General features: G+C 38.5%; 1 protein-coding gene across 1 annotated transcript in view; it reads right to left on the bottom strand.

Moving 5' to 3' along the window:
* TSG101 (tumor susceptibility 101) overlaps window positions 1-12,601 on the bottom strand; it is a 58,182-nt gene extending 45,581 nt beyond the window's left edge. The window contains exons 1-4 of the mRNA XM_082659230.1: window positions 12,433-12,601; window positions 6,400-6,484; window positions 4,063-4,128; window positions 230-393 (exon numbers count right to left, since the gene is read on the bottom strand). Coding sequence (XP_082515356.1) covers window positions 230-393; window positions 4,063-4,128; window positions 6,400-6,484; window positions 12,433-12,474 — 357 coding nt within the window. The 5' untranslated portion in view covers window positions 12,475-12,601. The remainder of the gene's footprint in view (window positions 1-229; window positions 394-4,062; window positions 4,129-6,399; window positions 6,485-12,432) is intronic.
* Between the last annotated feature and the right edge of the window lie 304 nt (window positions 12,602-12,905).

The following is a 12,905-nucleotide window of genomic DNA, read 5'->3' on the forward strand; positions in this document are numbered from 1 at the left end:
TGAACCCGTGTCCCCTGCATTGGCAGGAGGATTCTTAACCACTGCAATACCAGGGAAGTCCAGATATATTTCTTTTAAAGAGCTTTTTTGAACTACCCAGCTCAGTGATTAGTGATCTTATGTGAATTTATTCTCCTTTAATCCTCCTTGAGCGTTAACAGAAAGTAAATGCTAGTGAACAAAATATATAAAATACAACGAATTCTCAGAACACTCTGTTAATACTTACGTGTTTCCATTCATGTAGATAAGGAAGATATATCTTCCCGTTAGCATCCACATGCTTTCCTGTTTTAATAGTCATTGAACTAGTAGGCTTAACAAAACAGATAGGGGGATTATATGGGTATGTGTCCAGCAGCCACAGGCATATTGGAATATTATATGTAGTACCTGAGAGAGAAAGAGAAACTTCAGTTACTCTACTTTTATTATTTTTCAATAATGGCTTAGTAGGTAAGCAACAAAGAGCTACAACTAAGCAACACTTTTTTAAAAAAACACAACAAATATTTTATGTTTTAAAGTTCTGTTTAACATCAGTTTCTCAAATTTTCAGTTTGTAAAATACATGAGCAGGATTAAGGAGCTAATTAATCACTACTCTGCCAGTGTAGTAAGTGTACTTACTGCCATAAAAACGTTATTCACAAATTATCTTTTGGTTCAAGCCATTCTTTGTTATTTGACTCTTGTCACTTCAGTTAATAAAGTTCACTGGTAAAGGATATAGAAGGAAGACCACAGACAACGGTGTCCTTTCGGAAAGTGATATGCTAGACTTTAAATTCCCTTGCCAAAAGTCACACTGTAAGACCTAATTCAAGTGTCAAACAGATGCTGACTGGGGGCCACAGCTTGACCAATGAATATGGCATTTTCAGTGGTAGTTTCACAATCAATGATGTCATCCCCCTTTTTTTGCTTTATGTAATAGAATCTCTCTCAGTTGAGAAATTTGACTATATATAGTCAAAATGAACAGTGTTTCAAAGGATCTGATAGTTAACATATTGAACATAAATCAAAGACTTTTCTTCCTAAGGTTAAAGACCAGTGTCCCAAGCAACCATTTGAATCACCTAACATAATTCAGATACATTTCCCCCACTCAGAAACAGTTTTACTTCATAAAAGTATATACACATAAAATTCACTTAAAGAAATCAGACAGTTATGGGACTTCGGATTTATTTTTTACCCAAAAGTACTTCTAGAATGAAAAAAAAAGACTCCAATAAAATATATCTTAATACATAAAACATAACTTTATTTCCACCATCTAGAATTCTTTGCTTTGTGAAAATGATGGATTCTCTAGAATTACTCAGGCTTAGGAACTGTGCCGTACAAAAAAATGGTGAAGGAACAAAGGTTTAGTTTAAATAAAATTTACATGTATGTATGCATGTATGTGTATGTGTGTGTGTGTGTGTGTGTGTATGAAAAAGAGAACCCTTGTGCACTGCTGGTGGGAATATAAATTGGTGCAGCCACTATGGAAAACAGTATGGAGATTACTTAAAAATTAAAAATAGAACTACCATATGATCCAGCAATTCTACTTCTGGTTATTTATCTGAAGAAAATGAAAACACTAATTTGAAAAGATATATGCATTCCTATGTTCACTGCAACATTATTTACAATAGCCAAGATATGGAAGCAACCTAAGTACCCACTGATAGATGAATGGATAAAGAAGATGTGGTATACATATACATAAAGGAATATTACTGAGCCATAAAAAAGAATGAAATCTTGCCGTTTGTGACAACATGGATAGACCTAGAGGGTATTATGCTAAGTGAAATAAGTCAGACAGAGAAAGACAAATATTGTATGATTTCACTTATATGTGGAATCTAAAAAACAAAACAAATGAACAAACAAAACTAAACAGAAACAGGCTCATAGATACAAAGAAGAGGTGGTTGCCAGAGGGGAAGAAGGTGGGAGAAGAGAAACAGGTGAGGAAGATTAAGAGGTACAAACTTCCATCTGTAAAATAAATGAATCACAGTATGATATGTACAGTGTGGGGAATACTGTCAATAATTATGTAATGTTTTGTATGGTGACACATGGTAACTAGATTTATCATGTTGATCATTTTGAGAGGTACAGAAATATCAAATCACTATGTTCTATAACAGAAACTAACACAGTGTTATAGGTCAATTATACTTCAAACACACACAGATAAACAAACAAACAGAAAAAGAGATCAAATTTGTGGTTATCAGAGGTGAGGGCTGGGGGAAAGGGAGAATTGTAGGACAGTAGACATGAGGTACAAACTTCCAGTTATAAAAAAGCAAGGGCACCTCCCTGGTGGTGCAGTGATTAAGAATCTGCCTGCCAATGCAGGGGACACAGGTTTGTACCCTGGTCCGGGAAGATCCCACATGCCATGGAGCAACTAAGTCCATGTGCCACAACTACTGAGCCCAGGTGCCACAACTACTGAAGCCTGTGCGCCTAGAGCCCATGCTCTGCTACAAGAGAAACCACTGCAATGAGAAGCCCACGCACCGCAACGAAGAGTAGCCCCTGCTTGCCGCAACTAGAGAAAGCCCGCGAGCAGCAACGAAGACCCAACACAGCCAAAAAAAAAAAAAAAAAAGTTAAGTACTGGGAATGTAATGTACAACATGATAAATGTTATGAACACTGCTGTATGTTATATATGAAAGTTGTTGAGAGTAAACATCGCAACTTGATGAAAACTTAAGAATTTCATCACAAGGGAAAAATATTTTTTTGTTTCTCTAATTTTGTATCTATATGACATGTTCACTAAGCTTACTGAGGTAATCATTTCTTGATGTATGAAGTCAATCATTACGCTGTATATCAAACTTATATAGTGCTATATGTCAATTACATCTCAATAAAACCAGAAGAAAAAAAATAATAAATGTCTTTAATTATGTCTACGATAGTCTTCTGCCTCCTTCTCTCCCCCACATACCTTTTTCCCTCACCAGAGCTTACTTCCTGGGGTAAAGGAAAAGTCAATAATCCTGAAGTTTACTCGTATTTGCTCTATAAAATGCTGATACTCAAGTGTTTTTTCCCTCTGCCTGGGATGTCCATTCTGTTATGAATGGTTCACTCATCCTTTAACACCAAATTGAACGTTATTTCTTTGATGACCTTCCCACGTGTTCTTGTTCTCTATAATCTCACAGCACCTTTATATTTCATTATTCTATAACGGGTATAGAATAGTGTAAATATCTATTTATTCCCTGTTTCCCCTATTTGTGTATGTTCATCCAGGGAAAGTACATCCTTTATTCACCTTTGTATCCCTAGCCCTTTTCCCCCACGCATAGCAGGTACTATATAAAATCAATGGGTAGGTTACTGAGACACAGGTCTTAGCTAGTCACAAGGAATAACTAACAGAGCTGTCCACAGTTGCTCATGAAGCTGAATGCTCCATTATCATTGTAAGTCTTCCAGCAGAGGGTGGCTGACTGACAGAGATGTAATTATCCATCATCAGCATTACAACCATAAATAATAGCTACTTTTGATATACCAGCCTCTGTGCTAAGTCCTTTACATACATTATTACAAATGAATTCTTCTTTGAGTTAGGTACTATTATCCAAATGTTACAGATGCCCATTGTCACAAAACTAATAGATTACAGAGAACTAAAACCCTACTCTGCCCTGACTGTAAAGCCTCTATCTTAGTCACTATACTATACAGCTTCCCATTGTCAGATAAGTTTGAGTAGGGTGGGAGCTGAACTAGGGGGCAGCTAAGATCCCTTTCTAGTTCTAAGATTCTCTGATTCTATCAAACAAACTCTTCTAGTGCACTGAGGCACTTATTTGTTGATATATCTTGGTAAGGAAGTAGGGGAAAAAAGATGAAAATATGAGGTGCTGCTGCCAAATGAAGTTCACTTAGAATAGGAGGTGAAGTTTCTATATTATCATGAAAGTCACAAAAAAGCAAGCTTAATTACCTACAATTCTTTGGCAACTAAATGTGAATTAAAATGCATCTATGCTGGAAACACGAATCACATAAGACATTTACCTCTATAAGGCACAGGAATCGTTCCAGTGAGGTTCATTAGTTCCCTGGAACTGCCATCATTAAAAACTGAAAGGTAAGAATAATGAGTTAATCAACAAGCATTCTCACAGATGCTCCCACGTAAGTTATTCTTATGTTTCAGAAACAACAGTTAAAACGCATTATTACCCTTGAAAGGACTAACTTGTTAATGTTCATACATTTTGTCCAATAATAAAGTATCCTTTGTTGATTCACTTAATGGGATCAGCTTTAAATGAGTAAAGATGCTATGAATTACTTGGAAAAATAAATGTTAATGCTACAGTCCCAATAAATATGAGCTCTGGATCCCCAACCAACATGATTATAAAATTACTTAAAAATCACTATTAACTGACACCATATTAAATATTAACCTAATATTTTCAGATGTTTATTCCCACTCACTGTCATTCTCAATCCCAATGTAGTATCCCACAGTATGAAAAAGGAAAAAAGTTTTCAGTCAAATACGGACATCTTCTTTTAATACAAATATTTCTCACATCGCAGAAGTTTTCCTACCTGTAATTGACTGAATAACTAGGGCACATACTTTGTGTTACATGGACTGCTATTATCTGTAATAATGATTTGCAATTAACACTATTACATAGAGGAAAGGCTGTAATGTGCAGTACAAGAACACAGAACTGTACTGTTGACCTCAGTTCTTTTACCTACTATTGACAATTATAAACTGTGCTGTAATTTATTCTGATTTTGTATTTTTAAAAGACCACCGTATTTAATTTTAGGGTTATATTTACTCTAAAAGCAAGTTGATGACAATGGTTTAGACTTGGTCCAGCCTGTGTGGCTGTATATATAATATTTGTTCAATGATGTTGGAATCTTTGTCAGTTTATTTTGTTGTTGTTGTTGTTTTGGGTTTTTTTTTTGCGGTACGCGGGCCTCTCACTGCTGTGGCCTCTCCCGTTGCGGAGCACAGGCTCCGGACGCGCAGGCTCAGCGGCCATGGCTCATGGGCCCAGCCGCTCCGTGGCATGTGGGATCCTCCCGGACCGGGGCATGAACCCGTGTCCCCTGCATCGGCAGTCAGACTCTCAACCACTGCGCCACCAGGGAAGCCCCCTCTTTGTCAGTTTTGATCAACATTTATTCTTTTAGTATTCAGTAAAAACTATGCACTTACCATAAAATTCTAGCCTTTGTCACTTTATTCCCCCATTGAAGCCATTTTTAAATTAACTCTAATTTTGGTAATATGAGTTTTTTTGCAGATCTAAATACCATAGTACAGTATGTGGACAGGAAGGAGAATTATGCCCTAGTTTGGGAGAGGACTTCCGGTTCATGACTTTGTTGTTCAGGATATTCAGGATTGATTCCCCCTCTGCTGCCTCTCACCAGGCTCCTGTTTACAAAGCCCTGGAGATGAGTGGGGTTTAGAGTGAGAGTCTCAGCTACAAAATTCAGCTCTTTGCCCTCATTGCCAAGGGCCTCACAATGGGCAGGAGGCAGCATGGGTTTCCCTTGGCCCTGGCACATTTGGTGTTTACCAGGAGACGGGGTTGGAGAGATCAGGTTAGGATTGGTGGGGCCAAAAAGACTGTTTAAAAAAAAACAAACCAAAAAAAACCCTCTGAATATTGTCATTTCTTACTTAAATCACAACTTTATTTCATCTCAATAGAAGGTGGACACAAATTGTCACCTACCTACTCTACGGAATTAAGGACAATAGTTTTTAAGTGTTTTCTTCATCTATAAAATGAAAAGGATAGTCCAGAATATAGTTTTACAAAATGTGTTCCTAAGAATATAAAGAGATGCTCTAGAGAGAAAAAAGGTTCACTAGTTAATTAACTTTAGAATATACTGAACAATGTATTATCTTCTCTCCCCCCTTGGTGAGGCATAATGACACATTAGCATATTAAAGGCTCTGAGAAATCTTGTTGCAAAGAAACCCATTTAATTTTGTTTAATCTATAAGTGCTCAAACTTAACCTCAGAATCCCCTCTACCCATGCCCCCAAAGCAACATTCTTCACAACTATGTATACTATTTTGGGAAATGATGGACTAAACTATTTTTAACATCACCTCTAGTTCTAAATTTGCATTAGTTCTATGTTAGAGTAGTATATTAAAACTTAAAATAACTAAACAAATGTAAGATGTTATTATTAGATCTTGTAATTTCCTATCTCTCACAACTTTTTTTAGGTGAAGGTTAGTCCTACAATGAAAAAACCAACAAACTTAAAGGGAAAATGGGAAACCTACAATTATTAACAAAGAGAGTAAACTCAAAGTATAGTACTTGATATTTTTATTATATAAACTCACCATATGAATCCAATACAGGTTTGAGATCTTTGTATAAAGTAATAACACTGACAGTTTCACGTACAGTTAGGTCTCTGTATTTGTACTGAAAAGGAAAATTACAAATGAATTTAGTTTAAAACCAATGCACATATTTTACTGCTAGGTTAATTTTCTTAAAATCTTATTAATAGCACTCTTCTTAAAAGTATAATGGTTCTGAGTGATCATTAACATTAATTAAATAAAGACTGAAAGAACCTCAGTAGCTTTTTCTCCTGCCACCTATTCAAACTTTTACCTCCATTTTAGCTCTTTTTCCAACTTAAAAGGTCCTCCGCCAAATCAAATCTTAATCATTCTCAAAGACCTAGTTTACATCACTTTCCTTCTCAATGAATCCTTTTCCAGACTTCCCTTTAGCCCAAAACGATCTCTCCCTCTCCAGCATTCATCGTCAATACTATTTTGCAATTGACCATGTGCTGTATTGTATTCTCATACCCCTGTCTTGTACCACTCCAGTCCAGGAAAACTAGGAACCTTGCTTACACACTCTTAGCAGATTAGGAAATCAGGAGATGGGGATCCCCATCTGTTCACAACACACTGAAGCTCACCAGCTGACAAGCTCCATTCATGCACAAAGCTTTCAATCAGCTTTTAGTGCTTCTCTCTTAAAAAGGAACAGTCAGCTATTCCAAAAAGAAAGACTCCAAGAAACATGTCACAGACGGAAACGGAAAGAAGGAACTAAGAATAAAAATAATGCAAGGAGCAGAAGAAAACTTCAAAAAGAATTAGCATTAAAAATTTCAAAGAAAGAAGAAATGATATTGTATCCATAAAACAAGAACACTCAGAAAAGGACTCTTGGACATAAAAAAAAGTGAGAGTAGAAATAAAACATCTAATAGAAGGATTAGAATATAAAGTCAAAGAAATCTCAGAGACCAGCACAAAAGACAGTGATAGACAATAAGGGAGAAAATACAAGAAAAATTAGGAAATAAATCCAGGTCTACTCAAAGGCATCTCTTCAGCAGTTCTTGACCTCTTTTGTCCTGAAGCACCAACTTTTCCATGCTATGGGATCAGTACTATTACCACACACATATTTTTCTTTCTCCTGTCTTATTCACACAAAAACATTCCTTACCTCCCTTCCCCCTCCACCTACAACCAAACTTCTCTCAGTTCCCCTTTACTGCAAAAACTCCTGCAAGGAGCTTCCTACTTTTGCTGTCCGTAATTGCTCTCTTCCTACTCTCTCCTCTTAAAGCTTTTTATTATGGAACATTTCAAAGGTATCCAAAAGTAGAACAGTATAATAAATCCCCTGCTTCAGCACTACACCCAGCTTCAACAATCAACTCATAGCCAATCTTATTTAATCTATAATCTCATTCACCTTTCCCTCCTCCTGTATTATTCTGAAGCAAATGGTAACATCATATCCTATTACCCATAAATATTTTAGTACATATCTTTAAAAGATAAGAACTTTAAAAAAAAGCCTACAATACTATTATCACACTAAAATAATCACTATTTCCTTATATCATAAAATATGCAGTCTCATGTCATTTTTGTTGTTGTTGTTTGAATGGAGATCCAAATAAAGACCACATATTTCAATGTGAAAATGTCCTTTAGGCCTCTTTTAATCTACAGATTCTCTCCCACCCCTCTTTTTTGATAATAGCCTTACTGAGATATAATTCACATACCATATAATTCACACATTTAAAGTGACCTACGTAAGGCTCAGTGGCTGTTAGTACATTCAGAGTTGTACAACCGCCACCACTATCAATTTTAGAACATCTTCATCACCCCCAAAAGAAATGCACAACCTGTAGCAATCACCCACTCACTCCACCAGCGACATCCCCTTTCACCCTAGACAACTGCTAATCTACTTTGTTTCTATCAATTTGCCTATTCTGGACATTTCATATAAATGGAATTATATAGTCTGTGGTCATTTATGACTACCTTCTTTCACTTAGCAGGTTTTCAAGGTACATTCATGTTGCTGAATAATATTCCATTATATGGATATAACACATTTTAACTGCTCATCAGTGGGTCCATTTCTATTTTAACCCCTTCAAACTTACTTGTTGAAGAAATCGGTTCATTTGTCCTATAGAAGCTCCCACAGTTTGGATTTTGCTAACTGCGTCCCCTTGGTGTAGTTTAATATGTATGTTCCTATTTCCTTTGTATTTCTTGTGAATTAGTAGTTGGATCTGGAAGTTATGATCTTTTTCATGATTTTTTTCTAAATTTTACTTTTGTTTTTCCTCCACTGTCTTCCCCTCTCTCTGGCAAGATCATTTCACAGATGATGGTGTTTTTCCATCAAGTAGCATATGACATCTAGGTATCTCTCCGTGATGTTAACCACTGATGCTCAAAGACTAGACCCATTCTCTTCAAACCCACTCCAATCAGAGTTTTCCACTTTCACTGAAATTGCTCATTAACGTCACCAGTAACTGCCACACATGGCCATATGCAATGGCCAATCCTCAGTCTTCATCTTACTTAACCTATCACAGCAGCATTTGACCAAGTCAATTCCTTCCTCTTAACACATGTTCTTCACTTGATTTGCAGGACACCACTGCTGCTTTTTCTCCTCTCTGTGTCTACCCCTTCTCAGTGTCTTTGCTGGTTCTTTCTCTTCTCCTAACCTCTTATCTTAATAATACTGAGCCCCAGGGCTCAGTCCTTGGTCCTCTTCTTTATCTCAACTCACTCCTTTGGTGATCTCCATGCATGGCTTAAAATAACATTTATACACTGATAACTCCCAAATTTAAAAATTCGAGTCTGAACCTCTTTCCTGAACTCCAGACACGTATATCCAATTACCAATTTGATATCTCCACTTGGATATCTAATGAATGTCAAATTTAACATGATCAAAATTGAACTCCTTATCTTCCCCCCAAAATCTATGCCTCTTACAGTCTTCCATGTCTGTATCCTTCTAGTTGCTCAGGACAAAAGCTTTGACATTATCCTGGATGCTTCTCTTTCCTACACATCCACAGTGAGTCTGTCGGAAAACCCTGTTAGCTCTACCTTCAAAAATATCCAGAACCTGATCACTCCTCACTATCTTCATAGCTACACTTAGGTTACTACAACTGCCTCCTTGGAGTTGTCTCTGCTTCCACTCGACTGAACCTCCTACAGTCTAGTCTCAGCACAGCAGCTAGAGCTATACTGTTAACAGATCAGGGGCTTCCCACCATACTCTAAGTACAAGTAACAGATCAGGGGCTTCCCACCATACTCCAAGTAAAAGCCAAAGTGCTTACAGTGGCCTGCAAGACCCTCCAAAATCTACCACCCCTTTATTCAGCACTGTTTCCCCTTGCTCACTCCAGTCCAGCCCCCTTAGCTCCCTTTGCTGTTCCTCTATCATGCATGACAAGCTTCTGTCTCAGGGCCCTTATGCTTGTTTTTCCTTCTTCCTGGAATGTTCTTACTCCAGATTGTTCCAGTTTGCTTCCTCACCTCTTTCAGGTCTTGCTCAAATAGACCTCAGGAAGGCCTTCCTTTACTACTCTCTAAAATTGCAATCTATCCTATTCTCACGTTTGAGCACTCTATTACCCTTTCCTGCTTTACTTTTCTCCAAAGTACTTAACACCTTCTAACATGCTACTTACTTAATGTACTTACTGAGTTGTTTGTTGCCTTCTAATAGAATTTAAATTCCACACTGTCTGTTCACTGTTGTATCCCTAGAATCTAAAACAGTGTGAAGTGCATTACAATCTTTAATGTGCCAGCTCTCTCCTACCTAGTTAGTAGTGACTCCACCTCTAGGAATGCTGTAGATGTAGCATGTAAGAATACAGGTAGTTGTCTGTATGAAAAATATAAAAGTTATTTGTGTAAAGCAAGATGGACCAATAGTATAAATATACCTCTCTTAACTGCAAAAACAATGACAGAGAGGTTGTTAAACTAAAAGCTGTATTTAAGTTGGGAGCTAAAATAAATGCTCAAAGGAAAAAAATACCTGTAGTAATATATCAAAAGATAATATACTGTTCTATGTCAGTTATACCTCAAAAAAGACATAAGTAAAAGCAGGTGGCCCAAAGTAACATGTTGGGTGATGGAAATCCCAGAATCAGATAAAGAGTAAAGGACCATCACCCTAGCAATGTGTCCAAGGTCCTGGCTACCAATGCCTACACTGGACCACACCCAACTGAAAAGATAACACCTGAAGCCAGCCCTCCACCAGGAGGAAGAAATTCCACAAATTGCTTCTATTATCCTACTTACTATTCCTACCTATCTATCTCTTCACAGGCTGGAGAGAAAACGTGCTGATACTCAGAACTGACATCACCACTTGTAAGAGACTCAGTTTTTCAGAAACCGAGCCAAGAACCAAAAGACAGAATGCCATCTCCCACCTCTTCCCTATGTCCTTTTTTGTTCTTAGGATATGAAGAGGGTGGACGGAAAAGACAGGTGGAAGTATAAAATATCTTCTAAAGATGTCCTGCCTCTGTCTTTGAAGGCAGGTTCCTCTACAGAAAGTTTAGGAAAACTAATTATGGTTTTAAAAATTCAAAACCAATATTTGAATATTCCTGTCCTTGTATGTAAATACCTTCATACATATAAATTAAGGAATAAACCTTAAGAGCAATGTTATCAACTTTAAAGATTAAAAAAAATGGTACAGAACAGATACTCTTCAGTTACATAGTATATAAAACAATGTACTTTAAAAAAAAAAAGCAATATATAAATGTTACAACACAGACCTCTGCCACAATCTTCTAGGGCTCCCTAAAACTTCCTCTACAACTAAAGATAATTACTTTATCGAAAGAAAATCAAATCAACTATACCTCAATTTTTTTAAAAAAGAAAGAAAATCAGAAGCCTAGAAGATATGATTAGAACAATCAAGAGAAGCTTTATTTAAAAAACCATCACTCACTCTTTAGAGATTATTTGCTCTTCAATCAAAGACTATGGGGATGATTTTACTGGGGGGAAAAGTATATTTTTCAAAGGAATAAGTTCATACATAATAGTGTATTTTAATACTATTGAAAACTGTTTACACTTCTTTGCTTCCTACCATTCTTGTTTTGACAAAAGTATCTAAAGCTAATCGTTTAACTGGAGAAGATTCTGCACTCAACCATTTCACATACATCTTATTCCAATTAGCTTTGATAAACTGAAAAAAAAACAAAAAAAACACCCAGTTCACTCTGGTATCAGATGCCACATTTTAAGTAGTTGTCAAAATAACTCACGGCTTTAAATACAAAATGCCTACCTCCTTTTATAAAAAAGAAAAAAATACACCGGTCTTGAACGGTGAAGATTAAAAATTTCAAACCAAATAATTCCGCGTTATAAGTAGCATACAATTAAAGGTAGTCACTCTTAGCAAATCAAAGTCCCTGAAATGGTAATGGAATTCTATTTATTTCACCCGATGTAGTGAGGTACCGGTATTCTGGCTTCTCAAGGACGTTTTTACTTATAACTGAGCCAATTCAACCAAGTTATGATCATCCGCGGGTCGGCTATTGAGCTGCGTGAAGAATACAAACTGAAAAGGACACAATCTCCGGGGGCCGGGAGGGAAGGGCGAAGACGCACGAATCCTACACTGGGACACAAGTGGAGGAGTGCCCACGACCGAGTTTTAAGTACAACCCTCTCTTTGTGTTGATAAAAAACTAAGACGAAAACTATACTGCCCCAAAGACTGCTCCAAACTCTCTCCCTGGAGAGAGGAGGACGGGCGGCAGGTGGCAGGCAGCCTCGGCTCCGCGCCTTTGTTGACCGTCGCCGCCCCGCGCCGGCCCCGGCCCAGGATTCCGGCACCGGGCGACAGGCATCCCGGGGCTGGGGCGGCGGAGGCGGACGGGCACTGCCCGGGGCTTCGGGCTCGCCCGGGGGAGGCTCGCTAGGCTGGTCGGAAAGGCCCGGGCGGAGCGGAAGGGAGCGGTGGGTGAGCGCCGAAAGGCGAGCGCGCCGCGGCCTCACCTTGGACACCATTTTCTTGAGCTGGCTCTCCGACCCCGCCATGGCGGCCGCTTCGCGACTCCCGTCCCCACAGGCAGAGGGTCAGCCGCTCCGGGGCTGCCCCAGGCTGCCCCACACAGTCGCACACCGCGGAGCCAACCCCCCACCCCCCCCACCTCTACCAACAGGAAGTAGGCCACCACGCCAGCGCTTCCGGTTCCCTTACGTCACTTCCGAGGTCGGTGACCAAGGGTGGGCGTGGCTAGAGCTTGGCAGGCCGAGCAATCTTGTGCAATTTTGTGCTCTTCTCTTCAAATGGCCAGTGTTTTTACACTAGTTCATTATGGTGTGAATCTTTCCAAGAGTGCACTTTTGTTCCGAGGGTGGAAACTCTGAGCCGGGGTAAGATTGGCAGGTCTTTGACAGTTGCCCTTAGACTAAGAGCGCAGGTGCAGGGAGGGGAAGAAGTACGAAGATCTTGCCAGTGAGCTTAA

Source organism: Grampus griseus (genome assembly GCF_964374135.1).
Source record: "Grampus griseus genome assembly, chromosome: 8".
Lineage (NCBI taxonomy): Eukaryota > Metazoa > Chordata > Mammalia > Artiodactyla > Delphinidae > Grampus > Grampus griseus.